The sequence below is a fragment of the Gracilinanus agilis genome, chromosome 3 (assembly GCF_016433145.1).
Source record: "Gracilinanus agilis isolate LMUSP501 chromosome 3, AgileGrace, whole genome shotgun sequence".
NCBI lineage: Eukaryota > Metazoa > Chordata > Mammalia > Didelphimorphia > Didelphidae > Gracilinanus > Gracilinanus agilis.
The window spans coordinates 655,039,902-655,055,274 of NC_058132.1; the positions used below are offsets into that span (position 1 = coordinate 655,039,902).

Here is a 15,373-nt window from a genome sequence, read left to right on the forward strand (position 1 = left end):
ATGGAAGATTCTTGAGCTGGGGAGTGATACAGTCTCACTTTTTCTTAAGGAAGACAGTCCAGACAGGTACATGAATCGTGGAGAGGATCAAGAGAGAGCCATGTGACGTGCAGGTTCACTTTTGGCTCCAGGACAGAAAAAGTGTTATGGCAGGACTAGTCTGATGAGATTATTTTTTTAGTGGGCTACTCGGAAGGGAAGCATGAGGAACACTTAGAGAATTTCTAATAATTTGCCACTCTGGCCATGATAATTACTACTATAATAATAATAATAATAATAGAGAGGAGGCAGGGCCAGTACTACCTGGGCTTACATCTTCCCTCCAGCACGTTCTGACTTTGTGACCTTGGGTAAGTCACTTAACTCCTCAATGCTCTGAGTAGCTCCCTAAGTCTAGAGGCTATAGAGAAGGTGCCAACTCGTCCAGGGAGAGGGAGCTGGTCCTGACGAAGGCTGTGCTCTGCCAGAATGGCCTTTGAGGCCAGGGTCAGCCCTAGCAGAGGAGCAGCGAAGGAGGATGTTGTGGAACGTGGCTCTTGTTCTTCCTTCTAAAAAGGGATGACCTTATGCTCCATTGGTAGAGAGAACTTGTAGGGAAGGAAGCTCCCTCTCCCTGGACATCTGTGTCTACGGTCTGAGGGCTGGCTAGGCCAGGGTCAGGGAGGATCCTGCCCGCATGGACCTCAGAAGGAGGGAGGTTTGGGCTCTAATAACTCCAGAAAGACCTCCTGTTAAAGGGACTGCAATCTCTATTCATGGAAAGAGCGTGCATCTCGACCAAATTATAAATCCTTCAAATATCAAAACATTAACAATAATAATCATGGGGGCAGCTGGGTAGCTCAGTGGATTGAGAACCAGGCCTAGAGATGGGAGGTCCTGGGTTCAAATCTGGCCTCAGACACTTCCCAGCTGTGTGACCCTGGGCAAGTCACTTAACTCCCATTGCCTAAAAACAAACAAACAAACAAACGAAAAACAATAATAATCACATGCTGTCTCTATTGTCCTGCTGCATGGAAGGTGTTTTTCATGAGCTGACATCCTCCTGATTTTACTCAGCTACAAAAAAATCTTTTATCTCCTTTTATATTAGTCCTTGGGACAGGTTGGTGGCCCAATGCATAGACTGCTGGGCTTGGAGTTAAATTCAAATCTGGCTTCTAACACTTTCTGATTGTGTGATCCTGGGCAAGTCATTTAACCCTGTTTGCCTCTGTTTTCTCATCTGTCAAATGAGCTAGAGAAGAAAGTGTCCAATGACACCCAGTGTCTCTGTCAAGAAAACCCCAATTGGGGTCACAGTGAGTTGGACGTGACTGAAAAATGACGGAACATGAACACAATGGTTCTTAGAACACTGAGAATATAAAAGAATAATGGCAATATGGTACCTTGTTCCAAGATCGTTTCTGGTTGCACGCCATCAAAAAAGACGAGGAACAAAATCATCTCGATAATGATAATTGACTCTTCTGTTTTAAAAATGCACGTGCTATTTCATCCTTGAATTGAGCTCACAATGGCTGGGTGATCCCGGAAAGGCCACTTAAGCCCTCAGTATCTCAGGCAACTCTGTAAGACAGTAAGTTTCAAAGCAGGTGCTGATCTGGATTAATAGACATAATTTCTAGTGGGAGTTCCCCATGTCAAAAAAATCATGGTTCTAGCTTGAAAAGGCCATTCTTGTTGGCCAGCTGTCTTTTGCCCTCAGGATTGGGCCCTTCCAATAGTCTGCCATTGGTTGGAGGCTACCATGTTGAAAGAGATTTCTTTCCCCAGTTAAAACTTCATTTTTAGCCATCCCTAGAAACAGTTCCCTCCCTTTTCTCTCCAGCTCCTCACAGCCTCAGTTGCCACCAGATCCTTTCTTTCCCCATCCACGATGTACTTTCCCAAAGCCAATGCCAGTGTAGGAATTCTCCTCCCCTCCTGCCTGCCTGGTTCAGATTGAGAAGCTCGCCGCTAAGCTGGATTCTTTTCTGAGAGTTCATTTTAGTGCCAGCATTGGTAGTCATTGCCCTGGCAAAGTGAGTGGGCAAACGGATGGCACCAGCAGCACGCCATCAAAAGGGCTAAAAGCCGTGGCTCTTGTTTGTTCTGCCATTCCTCATTAGCAGAAATTTGGAGAATGGTAGATTGCTTTGTCTTTGGGGTTGAGTTGGATCCCTGGAGAGTGGAGAGCGAATAAAGAGGAAAGTTATTTTGTTTTTCTCTTTGTTCTAAACCAGGGAAAGAGAGAGGGAGAGAATTAAGAAGAACCCTGACAGAACAAATAATGAAACCTACAGAGAAATGGAATTCAACCCACCAGGAGTAGGAAGAGAAAGCAGCCTTTTGTTCAGAAAGAGAAGTTGGGAGAAATGGGAATGAGGTGTTTATTTCTTAAATGAAGGAGAGCTAGGAGAATAAGCTAAATAACTGAGAGCAAAGAATGTATTCATTTTTTTTAAAAAAACCTTATTTCTGACAAGAGAGCAAAGAGAAGAAGATGGGCTTTATTTTGTTTTGAAATGGGAGAGTTACTATTGCAATCTGGAAAAATCTCTGTTTTTCTGGCCCATTCTTTCTGGGTAACAAGTTGTCCATGATTTAGCTGTAGCCTCTCTCATTGCCTGATATTCCTTCTCTGGTACCCTGGGACTCAGTCCACCTTTCACCCTGGACCCTTCTTTGGAGGCCTGCCAATCAGACTCCTTTGAGAAGGACCCCAGTGGTCCCTTAAACATACCAGTGATTCTCTGACCTTGAAGAATGGTCTAAAGATGAACCTAGAAATTCAAGACCATCGTGGGATCATAGAGATAGAGCTGGAAGGGGCTTTAAATGCTACCTAAGTCAATTCCTAGATTTAACAAACGAGGAAACTGAGACTGGGAAAATGAAGTGACAAGCCCAATGTCATTCAGTAGTAGGTTGTACAACTAGGGCGAACTCAGGTCCTGTGCCTCCAGTTCCAACTCTTCCCACTATGTTATATTCTCCCTGCTTCTCCCATGGACCCCCTTTTCTTCTTCTTACTGGTTTTAAGACCAACATGCTTAAGATTTCTAGTGGCATCCTTGGCTCTATCTCTTCCCCAGTCTTGTCTTGGAGAGATCATTGTTGACCAAAGCAGCCAAAGAGCCATTTCTTTCAGTAGTGACTGGCTATTTTGATCTTTCCATGGAGCCCCTTCAGTTCCATTGAGAACTTCTAAGAACTGGTGGCAGAGATTTCTACTCGCTTATCCAGAGGCAGCCCAGGGCCAGCTAGGGAGCAAGGTGTGGGCATGGGTGCCCATGTTGTATAGTTCAGGGCTAGCAGAGAGCTTGCAGGTGTAGGGACAGTAGCCCCAATGAGCATTCTCTAATGTGTGGACTCTGGGCTAAGGCTCCAGTCACTGCATCCTGAGTCAGAGCTCTGTCTCTGGGGATGTGCCAATCTGGTTCTTTGGCATTTTGAGGAATAGTTGGGGAATTTCCTCTGATATGGCATTCATGAGCAACAATAACCTTCTGACCTGAATTCTAAAGGAGCCAACAGATGGGTGATGCACCAAACAGACATTTGAAATTTAGTAAGCATTTATAAATAATTATTAGTAAGCAAGATAATCCTTAATCAATTTTTTAGGGGAGATTTTTGATTCATTGGAATAGGAACTCCTAGTAAGAGGATTCCTTTACCATATAGATCAACACTTTTTCTTTAATTTATAGTCTTAGAGAGTCCCCTGAGAAATTAAATGATTTGCCCAGCCCTACAGTCAGTAGTCATCACAGGTGAGACTTGAACCAGGCCTTCCAGACCGTGAGGCTGGCTCTCTGGCTGATCTATAATGCTCTATCTTGTGCTGGGAGGTGGTAGACATTGGCAGTTTGAAGACAAACTAGTTCTTATTCGTAAGGCTTTCGTTCCATATCACCAAGCTCTTACTAAACAAGGTTCGTGCCTCCATGCTGTCACTAGGAGCAGCAGGAAGAAGTTGGCAATTCCACGTCGCCTAACCTTTGGCCTCTTCTTTTCTCCCCAGGTTTTACTTCCGAGGTTTCCGCTGGACCAAAACCATGATCCATACACTCAATGAGATCAACCAAAGGAAAGATATCTTGCCCAATATCACCTTAGGCTACCAGATTTTTGACTCTTGCTTCACCATTTCCAAGTCCATGGAAGGGACATTGTCATTCCTGACGGGACAGGATGAACACAAGCCCAACTTTCGATGCAGTGCTGGTGCCCCCCTGGCTGGGGTTGTTGGAGCAGGAGGATCTGCCCTATCTGTGGCCACTTCCAGGGTCCTGGGCCTCTACTACTTCCCTCAGGTACCTCAAGAATTGGATGTATGCTAGGGCTCAAGAAAAGAAGGACAAACTATGTTTGAGGGAGATGGTGGCACACATGAAAATGTTACCTTATTTTTTGGCTAGGGGATTGGAAAGGAAGGGGTAGCGTTGTCTCCCTTGGCTCTGCATCTCCCCTTGGGTACTTGGGAGAAGTTAATTCTGAGGCAGGTCAGTGATGCAATGGATAGAGTACTAAGAAGACCCGAATTCAATTCTGTCCTCGTACCAGGCAAGTCAAATTTAATTGTCTTAATTTCATGAGTGCAAGATGGCAGAGTAATGACTAGACAAAACTTCATCTGAAGATCTGGGGCTTTTAGGGGACTAAAACTCAATGGGAATTAGCAGTTCATGGTGTGATTTGGCAGTCAAGAAAATCAGTGTGGTCTTAAGCCAAATAAAAGAATCCCAAGACTCGGGGAAATGACAGTCAGGGAAGTGACAGTCAGACTCTGCTCTGGACAGATGAACCTGGGGCATTTATTCAGAGGCGGATATTTGGACAGCTCCAAATGAGATTCTTGAGTCCATTCTGTATGAGTATTGGTTGAACAAATGGAAGATGTTCAGCCCATTGAAGAGAATACTAAGGAGGGACATCATAGGTTCCTCCAAGTATTTGAAGGGATATCACGTGGACCTGTGTCATTGCCCCAAAGGGCAGAGCTAGAAACAATGGGCAGAAATGTCAAAGCACTGAATTTTAACTTGCCTTAAAGAAACACTACCTTCCACTTAGACTTCTTTCCCTCTACCAGATGGAATGGGCTCCTTGGGTAGGTGGCAGTGCATTCCTCTTCCTCATCCTGCATATACTCAGGCCAAGTCTGGATGGTCCATTCCTTTCTCAGGTTGTCCAAAGTCTAGGTAATCTCTGAGGTTCCTGCTAACTCTCAAATGCCAGAGTTCTGTCATCTGTGTGGGCCGAGCAAAAGGCCTCTCAGCAACAGTCATTGCCCCCGGAGAGGCCAACCTTCAGGCAGGGCCGTTGTGTTGCTGCCCAGTATTACTGGCATGTACAGGAGAAGCAGAAGGCTTCATCGAGGGGTTTGGGGCTCTGCCTTGCCTTTATCTCCTCCAGCGTCTAGAACTCTGCTCTGCACACAGCAGGGCCTCACTGAGCTGTGGATGCTGGGCTAGGCAAGAAAAGTGGAAATAGGGAAAGCCAGGGACTTTTGAGACTTCGCACTGCTTTAGAAGTGTCAGCTCTTATTGTTGCTGTTGTTTTTAGGACCATCAGCGCTTCCAGGGAGCTTCGCCAAGGGTTGTCTTTATAAAGGAATCTGCTCGTAGAAGGGCAGAGATTTGTTTGGGATCATCTTTGTAGCCACCGAGCCTGGCTTCGTGCCTGGCCTCTAGGAGGTGCTTCCTAAAACACGTGTGGAGTATGACGGAAGAAAACCTTTTTTTCTCTTTTGGATCGGGTTGGGACAAGGCTAGAGCACGCCGAGGGCCGGGCCTGGATTGCTTGTTTAAGCTCTTTTGTTTGGTGCTAATGAGGTGAATTATTCCCTTGTAGGTTGGCTACGCTTCTTCCTGCTCAGTTCTCAGCGACAAATACCAGTTCCCGGCTTACGTGCGCGTAATAACGAGTGACAAGTTCCAGTCCTTGGCCATGGTGGAGCTTATCCGACACTTCGGGTGGGTCTGGATAGGCACCATCGCGGCCGACGACGACTACGGGAAATACGGCATCAAAATTTTCAAAGAGGAAATAGAGAAGGCCGGCCTCTGCATCGCCTTCTCCGAAACCATCCCCAAGATCTACAACCAGCAGAAGCTGGCCAACGTGGTGGAGACCATCAAAAACTCTACGGCCACCGTCATCGTGCTCTACACGTCCGACATCGACCTCAGTCCTTTTGTGCTAGAGATCGAGCACAACAACATCACGGACAGAACGTGGATCGCCAGCGAGGCCTGGATCACCTCCTCCCTCATCGCCAAGCCCGAATACTTCCCCTACTTTGGGGGAACCGTGGGCTTTGCCATCCCGAGGTCCGACATCCCGGGCCTGCGAGACTTCCTCTACGACGTGCATCCCAGCAAGGACCCCAGCGACAACATTACCATCGAGTTCTGGCAGACGGCTTTCAACTGCACCTGGCCCAACAGCAGCGTGCCCTACAATTCTGACCACCGGGTCAACATGACCGGGAGAGAAAACCGGGTCTATTCCATGTCCGACAAACTCTGCACCGGCCACGAGAGGCTGGAGGACCTGGAAAACACCTACCTGGACGTGTCCCAGCTCCGCATCACGAATAACGTGAAAAACGCAGTTTACGCTTTGGCCTACGCTCTGGATGAGATGAGTCGGTGCATAGAAGGACAAGGGCCGTATCTGCCAGGAAACACGTGCGCCTACCTGGAGGACTTTGAGCCCTGGCAGGTAGGAGTCCGCTTCGCTTCTTTACTCCTCACACCCGGCCCCAACTTTTTGTACTGGGATTTCTCAAGGGAGACGAACCTGCCGCGGGACCGTGTCCCGAAGCCTTTTCTGAGCGCCCTAGTTAGAATGGTGTTTCCTCCTCTTCTGTAGCACACTTGAAGGCAGGGTCTCTGCTCGTGTTCATCAGGGAACAGTCCAGTGGGAGGATGTCCAAACTCCCAGACGGCACTCTATATCACGAGCTGCTAGAGCTCAAACGTAGACATCCTCTTATCGCCACTAGAATTTTGGCTGATCTATTCAGCTTCTCATCTGTTTGTTGCTCTCCTATTTCATTCATAAACTCCCTTGAAATGATAGGGCTTCGTTGGATCTCTTGCTCCAACACACTTTTGTTATTTTGTGAGTCATTATTGCTCATAATCTTCCTTGATATTGTTTGGAGTCTAAATGGAACTAAGCCCGGCTGCTCTGTCCCGATGATTTTTCATGGAGACCAAGTGGGTTAGAGGAAAGAGGGCTGGATTGGGAATCAGAGGATGGGGTTGGGCTCTATTACTTCCTAGTTAGATGATCTTGATTAGGTGACTTCACCTCCTTCCAGGCTCCAGTTTCTTCTTTAAATAAAAAGACTGGCCCACAGGAGAGGAAAGATTCCTTCTGTTTCTGAATCTGGATCTATGAAGCCCTATGAAGGGCAGGTATCCATAGTCCTTTGAAAAGATTCTGCTCAAGCGTAATAAAGTGATGGGATGAAACAGAAGGGGAGGACTCTATAGAAAGGATGACTTGAGGTTGAGCTCTCAGCTGAGCCTTGTCTAGGAGCTCAGAGGCATCGATGAATGACCAGCAAGGTCATAAGGATGGTGAGATGGGGTCAGAACAGTGAGAAAAGCTTGGCACTTATCTTGCTCTGCCAGGGAGTTCTTCCCACTGTGTTCTGGACCACCGATTGGGAAGTCTTGGCTTGGAGCACGTAGTTAAAGAGGCCGTCATGTTAGCCGTCTACCTGGAGCGAGGTGGCAGAGAACTTGTATGACCTTAGCTAAATCCTGCTTTCTTCTGTGTCAGAAGCACATGCACAAGGCAGCCACTGGGTGAAAGAATTGTCAAAACTGGAGGGATAGCAGTGAAGTAAGTGAAATATTACTTCTGAGTTGTCCCTGTGTCTTACATGATCCCATATTGGCCATCTTTTCAGACACCTCCTCCTTTTGTCTTTTCTTCCCCCTTTGCATCCCATCAAAAACTCAGTCTCAGAAAAGGACCAAATTTCTACCTTAGTGTTATTCTAAGGCAATGTCCTAAGTCTGTCATGACATTCTTATATAAATAATATAGAGAGATGTGGACAGGATGATAGTACAGTTTGGCAAATGGGAAACTGGCTTCATGACTGGTCTGAGATGGCTCAGTGTCAGTTGGAGGGAGAGCTCTGGTGGTATTCCCTGGAGCTTTGTTCTTGGCCCTGTTTGGGCTGGCTGAGAATTTAATCGGTGGTGTGCATGATGACGTAAATAGTGTGCACACTCACCTGACCCACAAATAGCACCCAATGGGAGGGAGAGTGAATATGCTGGACAAGAATTGGGATCCAGACTGTTTCTGGCTAGACCAATGGCACTGAGTTGAATAACATAAACTATATTAGAGAAAGATTTTTCTTCCTATTCTTGGGCTCCAGGAATCAATTTCACAAATGTAGGATGAGGAAAACAATTCCTGTGAGAAAAGAACGAGGAGATTGAAAGGATGGAATGTGAGGGGCAGCCAGAAGAGCTGATGATTAACCTGGGCTACCTTCAAAGAGGGATGATGACTACAACCAGAGAGATCATGGTTCTCCTACATTTGGCCCTCACCCAGGGACCGCTAGAGAGCTATGTTCAGTTCTGAGCACCATGTTTTAGGAAAGGCATAGCAGAGATGGAATCCAGAAAAGGGCAATCAGGGTACCAAGACAACTGGACAATAGATGAGTTGGGAAAATGGAGGCTGTTTAGACTATACAGAAGAAGACCTAAGCAGGGGAGGGGAAAATGTGCTTTCAAATATTTGAAGAGTTGCTATATTGAAGAAACTTAGATTCCTCTGCTTAGTTTCAGAGGACAGAATTAGGGAAAATGAGGAGAAACAGAAATCTGCTAATGGCAAGGAAAAACCTCCCTAGCAATTAGATCTAACTCAAAGAGGAATGAACTCTCTTGTGGTTGAGCTGCCCCTCATTTGAGGTCTCCAAATAGAGCCTGAATGAACCCTTGTTTGGGGGTGTTGTAGAAGAGAATCTTGGGTGGGTATGGGTTGGATTGGATGATTATGGAGGTAGTCTCCAGTTGGGAGGTCCTATTGCTCTGTGATTCAATGAATGAATACTAGAAGGATCAGACCTATCATTAGTGCCAGTTTTTGAAAGAATTAAAAAAAAAACAATTTTAAAGTAATATAATTTGTCATAATTTTCCTATCTGTGCAAATTTACTTTAATAAAACAATTGTGAGATACATATTTTAATTAAAAATTGTAAAAATTATTTATATATTTTTTACTTCAAAACCAGAATTTTTCATCTATCTTTAGTGTGTTCAAAAGCACGGTGTGAATGTACAAAGGTTGGCCCTTTGAGGTAGTATTGAATTATGGTCCTATTAGGATTAAGCTTCAGTGAAGAATGTGGTCAGAATTGGATGGGAGTGATTAGGGGTACTTCATTGCCTTCTACTCTGGAAGACCATCCTCATCCACCTGTTGTGCACTTTCACATCCTATAATCTCATACAACGGTCTCACTATAATATTCAGTAATACTATTCATTGCCTGACATTGGATGTGATGCAATTCCCCTTTTTCTCTTACTCAGAAGTCCATAAAGGGGGCAGCTGGGTAGCACAGTGGATTGAGGGTCAGGCCTAGGGACGGGAGGTCCTAGGTTCAAATCTGGCCTCAGACACTTCCCAGCTGTGTGACCCTGGGCAAGTCACTTGACCCCCATTGCCCACCCTTACCACTCTTCTGCCTTGGAGCCCATACACAGTATTGACTCCAAGATGGAAGGTAAGGGTTTTTTAAAAAAAGAAGTCCATAAAGACAATTTCAACGTCCACCCATATTGATACTATACCTTCTCCTTCATCCTAATACAGCCCGATAGTAAATGATTAAGAGCAGGGAAACCAAGTTCACAAATGGCTATCCAGGTTCAAAATCGTTTGCTTTTTTTTAAATCATAAAATCGTGTTTTCTAAACTACAAGGATTCTGACAAACTTCTGTTACTGTCACCTGATTCCTAGTTAATGTACTACATGAAAACACTTAAATTTACAACCCATGATGGTGTCCAATTGGAACTTGATGAAAATGGAGATGTGACCGGATATTATGACATCTTGAATTGGCAACTAAATGATGCTGGTAAAGTCGACTTTGTGAAGATTGGGAAATTCCAGTTCACAAGATCCAAACATGAGCTGGTCATGAAGGAAAACACATCTGTATTCTGGAATACTGAAACAATGAAGGTTAGTCCCCTTAGATTCTTATTTTCAGTATTTTTACAGAGAACTTTGATATTATAAAATTTAAATTAATGTCCATAACTCCAAGTACTATATTTTATAAGATTTATTAGTAATCACTTAAAGTAGAAGAATGAACTCTAGATCTATTAGGTCAGAAGATTTAGGTTCAAACTTTACTTTCATTTAAATAACTCTCTAAGTTGATATTAATTGCTGGGCAGATGTTAATCTTCATTGGTAGGGAGAGCTTCCTCTTTGGGGATGCAAGAAGAGTCCAGTGCTAGTGTTCCCAGCCTCAGCCCTGACCCTGGGGAGATTTATCAGAGAGCTTTATCAGTCTCACAGAGAGAGGTACAGGTTAGAAAGGTAGGGCTGCTGGAAGAGGTCAAGGGGAAATAGAAACACGGGTCCAGGGGTCCCTCCGGTGCTGTCAGTTCTCAGGAAAACCAAATGCTACAACTTCACAGAAAGCTGAGCTTTTTTAAGCTGATGGGCTGGTGGCCCCATTCAGGAATATAGTTTTGAGCCTTCTTGAAATACCAGGGTCATGGTTATCCAATTGTGTTGGTGTTATAAAAGAATAGTGGGCAGGGAAGAGGGTGGCTCCTTAACCTGCCACTGGCTCCAGAAGAATTCTTGGGAGAGCTAGGGAGGAGAGGCAGAGTGGGCCTCAGGGTCATGCTAAGATTTTGGCAGTCCCTCAGCCAATTGGTACCCCTCCTTTTACCTTTCCTCCTTCCATTCTTCTATTTCACCTTCCCTTGCCACCATTTGCACGAACCCATTCTGGGACCATGGCATCATTTCAAAAACACATCTCTTGTTGGTCAACTTCTCTCCAGTTGACATCACACCTCCCCCCACCCAAATCCTTCCATCCCCTTGGCTCCCTTGGCTCCCCTTCACATAGTTCAAAGAGCCTACATTAGCTGGTGAGGAAGATCTTGACACAGATGAAAATTCAAGACTTAAAATTAATGAATTCTCTGGGTAAGAGATTATGGGGATATGAAGGTAGGTCAAAAGACCACGTATTTGCAGCAAAGGTCCCAGGGGTGATGGGGAGGAGACGTTAGGGCCAGCGGACTAGTTCCAGTGCAAACACAGGGCACAAAAGAAAAGCAGGACAGCTGGTTTTGCTAAGGAAGTCCAAGAGGAGAAGGCTTAAAGGAGGGTTTGGTCCCTGGGATCAAATGTCGATGAGAAGTCCAGGAGAACGAATTTTTATAAGAAAAGACACCTGAATTTGGTGAGCAGGAGAATGCCTCCAAGACAGCCATTTCAGAACAAGGGCAGGGATGGACTTGATGGTTTGACTGGTAAATTGATTCCAGACTACAAGAAGCTGAAAAAATGATAGTTCATGAGGAAACAGACAGAAGATACAAATTATTCATTTAAGAAGTTTGATGGTGGAAAGAGAGAGAGAGAAAGGTCAGCCTAGTTGAGCTTCATGGGAATCATGGGATCATGGGAAGGACTTTGGTCAAATTCAAGATGACCTTTGCTTGCCTAAGGAGCGAAGGAAGTGGGCCAGTAGGAAGAGGGTTATAGAAGATCCCAGAGAAGGAGGAGATGGAACTTGAAAGCAAAGTTATGAAAATGACTTAATTAGGTAACCTCATCTTTAAAAAAAACAAAACATTTACCTTGTCTTTATTTATTTATTTTTTACCTTCTGTCTTTAAATCAATACTGTGTATTGGTTCCAAGGCAGTGTCTGAGGCCAGATGGGAACCTCAGGCCTGGCTCTTCTGCCCCCTGAGCCATGGCCCCTTTTCCACTTTCCAAGGGCAACAGACACAGAAACACAGACTATATTCATGGAAGATGGGTTGGAGTCGCGTCCATCTTTCTTTCCTGTTCTAGAGGGAGCCACAAGGCAGAGTTGGTAGTGAGGCTTCATGCTGGATTTTCCACTTCTGGGTTCTCTTCTCCAGAGCAAACCCTTCGTCTGACTTGGGGAGATGAAGGAAGAGGAGGAGAGAGGGAAGTGGGCAAAGGACTCTCACAGTATTCTAGACCTGGATTTGTTCCTATCGTCCCAGTTTCAGTCTCATTAATGGAGTCAATTAAAAGTCTATGTCTTGTACTTGTCTTCTTTAGCTTCCCCATTCAGTGTGCACCGATCTTTGTAAACCTGGAACCAGGAAGGGGATTCGTCAAGGGGAGCCCATATGCTGTTTCGATTGTCTCCCGTGTGCAGATGGCCATGTCTCCCGAACCCCAGGTAGAGGCAGGTTGCCTTTTGCCTTCTGTGAAACAGATGGTTGGGTGCACTTTGCTTTTGTGGCAGTGAGGGTGGTTTTTGTTTTTAATGTAAGAGAAGAGGTAAATGAGCTTTGTTCTATTGTTTTCCTTTTCTGAAAATTTGAAAATTATTTTTTCTGTGTCTATGATGAGATTGTATTTTAGAACAAAATCACTGCTTTATTTCCATAACTAAAACCTCTCAAATGATAATTAATGCAAACTTCTGCCTCATTCCTCTATGGCAAACATGGATATTCCTCACCAATTGCTATCACTTGGTTCCATGCAAAGAGAGAGTATTGGGCAGAACAGTGATGCTCAGGGCCATTCCTTCCCCAGGAGCAATATTCTAAATGGAAGAGAAAACAGCCCCCCCCCGCCCCCCCACAGTTCCAAAGTACCACTGATAAATCATCTCCTGAGAAAATTATAATGGACTTGGGGCCAAATTGAGACATATATTTTTGCATATGAGAACTATATGGACTTGCTTATTTGGTACAAAGATCAAGTTTATCCTCATTTGGGGAGGGAGAGGAGGATCCAAAGGGGAAGTGAGAACTAACAATAGTGCTGCAAAAGATGCTGAAGAATCACTCAATGAGGAAATGTAAGTGCCTCCTGTGCTCCAAGGACCCTGTTGGTGTTGAGGTTTACAAATACAAAGAACTCTCTACTTTTACTCCTTGTGTGACCTTAGGCAAGTCAAATAACCTGTGTGGTCTCATCTGTGACTTCCTATAGCACCCAGAATCAAATACAAACTCCTCTGTTTTTTAAGAAATCCTTTGAGTCTTGGCTTTGAGGAAAATTAATATTGAATGGTGATATTTTTTGGGAAATGTTTCCTCTTTTGGCCCCCAAGAGCAGGTGGATTTAAAAAACTAGAAATTCTTGCTCTCCCAGGCTCTGAAACTGGGCTGGGTTCTTCCTTCTTTTGTCTAGATATAAGGTGGAGACCTGATTCCTATTTATCTGTAAACAAGGGCTTGATTAAGCTGTTTTGTTGGGGGGATGTAAGTGCTGTGCCCCTGCATGGAAGGGAGGAAGAGGCCCTTAGACGTCCTCTCCCAGACCCTCCTCTTCCTGTGATAAAGTGGTAAAGGAGGATTTGAGGTCTCCAAGGCCATTCCCTGCTTGATTGTTCTCCAAACAGAGATGTCTGGGGAAAGGACTGAATACTGATATCTGAAGGGTATATATTGGCTTGACCAACAAGAAGTTGGCCCTTTTTTTGGCTGGTCCAGCTCTCCTCCCTGGCTGCTGATTTTGCTCAGGATTAAGCCTTTGTGCTCTCACGCTCTCTCTCTCTCTCTCTCTCTCTCTCTCTCTCTCTCTCTCTTTCTTGCCTGGCTGCCTGGCTTGGGTTTTATGGCATCAGTTCCAACTGTGAGGAAGTCCTTGAGTTAGTTGGAATTTCTTGAGCAACAGATTAATCAATTTATATTTTAAAACTAAAACTACAGCCTCCCAAGAATTTCATTCATTACTGCTCCAACTGAAATTCTTTCTAGCCTTAGGGCATGTCACATCTCTTCTTGCCCTTGGTGGATCACTAAATCAGTCTTTATGCTATTGTTCCCATTGACCTTAAAAAATAAGAACTACTGGGGGCAGCTGGGTAGTTCAGTGGATTGAGAGCCAGGCCTAGAGATAGGAGGTCCTAGGTTCAAATCTGGCCTCAGACACTTCCCAGCTGTGTGACCCTGGGCAAGTCACTTGACCCCCATTGCCTACCCTGACCACTCTTCTGCCTTGGAGCCAATACACAGAAGTTAAGGGTATAAAATTAAAAAAAAAAATAAGAACTACCAAAGTCATTTTAATAATAGATTTTTTGATCTAGGACAATTCTGAGGGACTTATGAGAAAGATGCTATCCACATCTAGAGAAAGAACTGTGGGAGCAGAAACACAGAAGAGAAACAACTGCTTGATCACATGGGTCAATGGGGATATGATTGGAGATGCAGGATCTAAACAATCACCTTAGTACAAATATTAGGAAATTGCTCATTGGCTACGGGAGGGGGTTGGGAGGAGGGAAGGGAAAGAACACGAATCGTGTAACCATGGAAAAATATTCTTAATTAATCAATTAAATAAAATAAAAAAACAATAGATCTTTAATACAGATAGGCAGATTAATCTGGGAAGATGCCCCAAAACACCATCTTGGGACTTTATTTTTTTTAAAAGAAATTTAAACCCTTACCTTGCATCTTACAACCAGTACTGTGTATTGGTTCTAAGAGAGGAGTGGTAAGAGCTAGGCAATGGGGGTGAAGTGACTTGTCCAGGGTCACACAGCTAGGAAGTGTCTGAGGCCAGATTTGAACTCAGGACCTCCCACCTCTAGGCCTGGCTCTCAGTCCACTGAGCCATCCAGCTGCGCCCCCCCCCCCCCAATCTTGGGACTTTCATGAATTTTAGAACTTTATTTTTTTAATTTTTTTTTGAAGAACATCTTTAATTTATTAAACCTATTTTTTTTGAACCCTTACCTCCTGTCTTAGAATCAATACTGTGTATTGGTTCCAAGGCAGAAGAGTGGTAAGGGTGGGCCATGGGGGTCAAGTGACTTGCCCAGGGTCACACAGCTGGGAAGTGTCTGAGGCCAGACTTCTCATCTGGGTCTGAACCCAGGACCTCTCATCTCTGGGCCTGGCTCTCAATCCACTGAGCCATCCAGCTGCCCCCGCTTGTATTGATTTTAAGAGAGCAGAAAGAGCAACAGCCTTGTTTGAGTTTGCTAGAGCTTGGGTTTAAAGCACCAGCCACAAAAACTTACAGCATAACTTCTCAAACTTACAATAGTTTGAGACTTGGGTGAGTAAGAAAACTAGAAGTGATGATTGTCCTTGGCTGAGTCCTGGCG

The 15,373-nt window shown here is 44.7% G+C and overlaps 1 protein-coding gene across 1 annotated transcript in view; it reads left to right on the forward strand.

The window, feature by feature from the left end:
* The first annotated feature begins 4,052 nt into the window (after positions 1-4,052).
* The window catches only part of LOC123240266 (vomeronasal type-2 receptor 1-like), a 16,089-nt gene continuing 4,768 nt past the window's right edge, over positions 4,053-15,373 (forward strand). The window contains exons 1-5 of the mRNA XM_044667696.1: positions 4,053-4,310; positions 5,851-6,723; positions 10,015-10,242; positions 12,349-12,472; positions 14,753-14,768. Coding sequence (XP_044523631.1) covers positions 4,053-4,310; positions 5,851-6,723; positions 10,015-10,242; positions 12,349-12,472; positions 14,753-14,768 — 1,499 coding nt within the window. The remainder of the gene's footprint in view (positions 4,311-5,850; positions 6,724-10,014; positions 10,243-12,348; positions 12,473-14,752; positions 14,769-15,373) is intronic.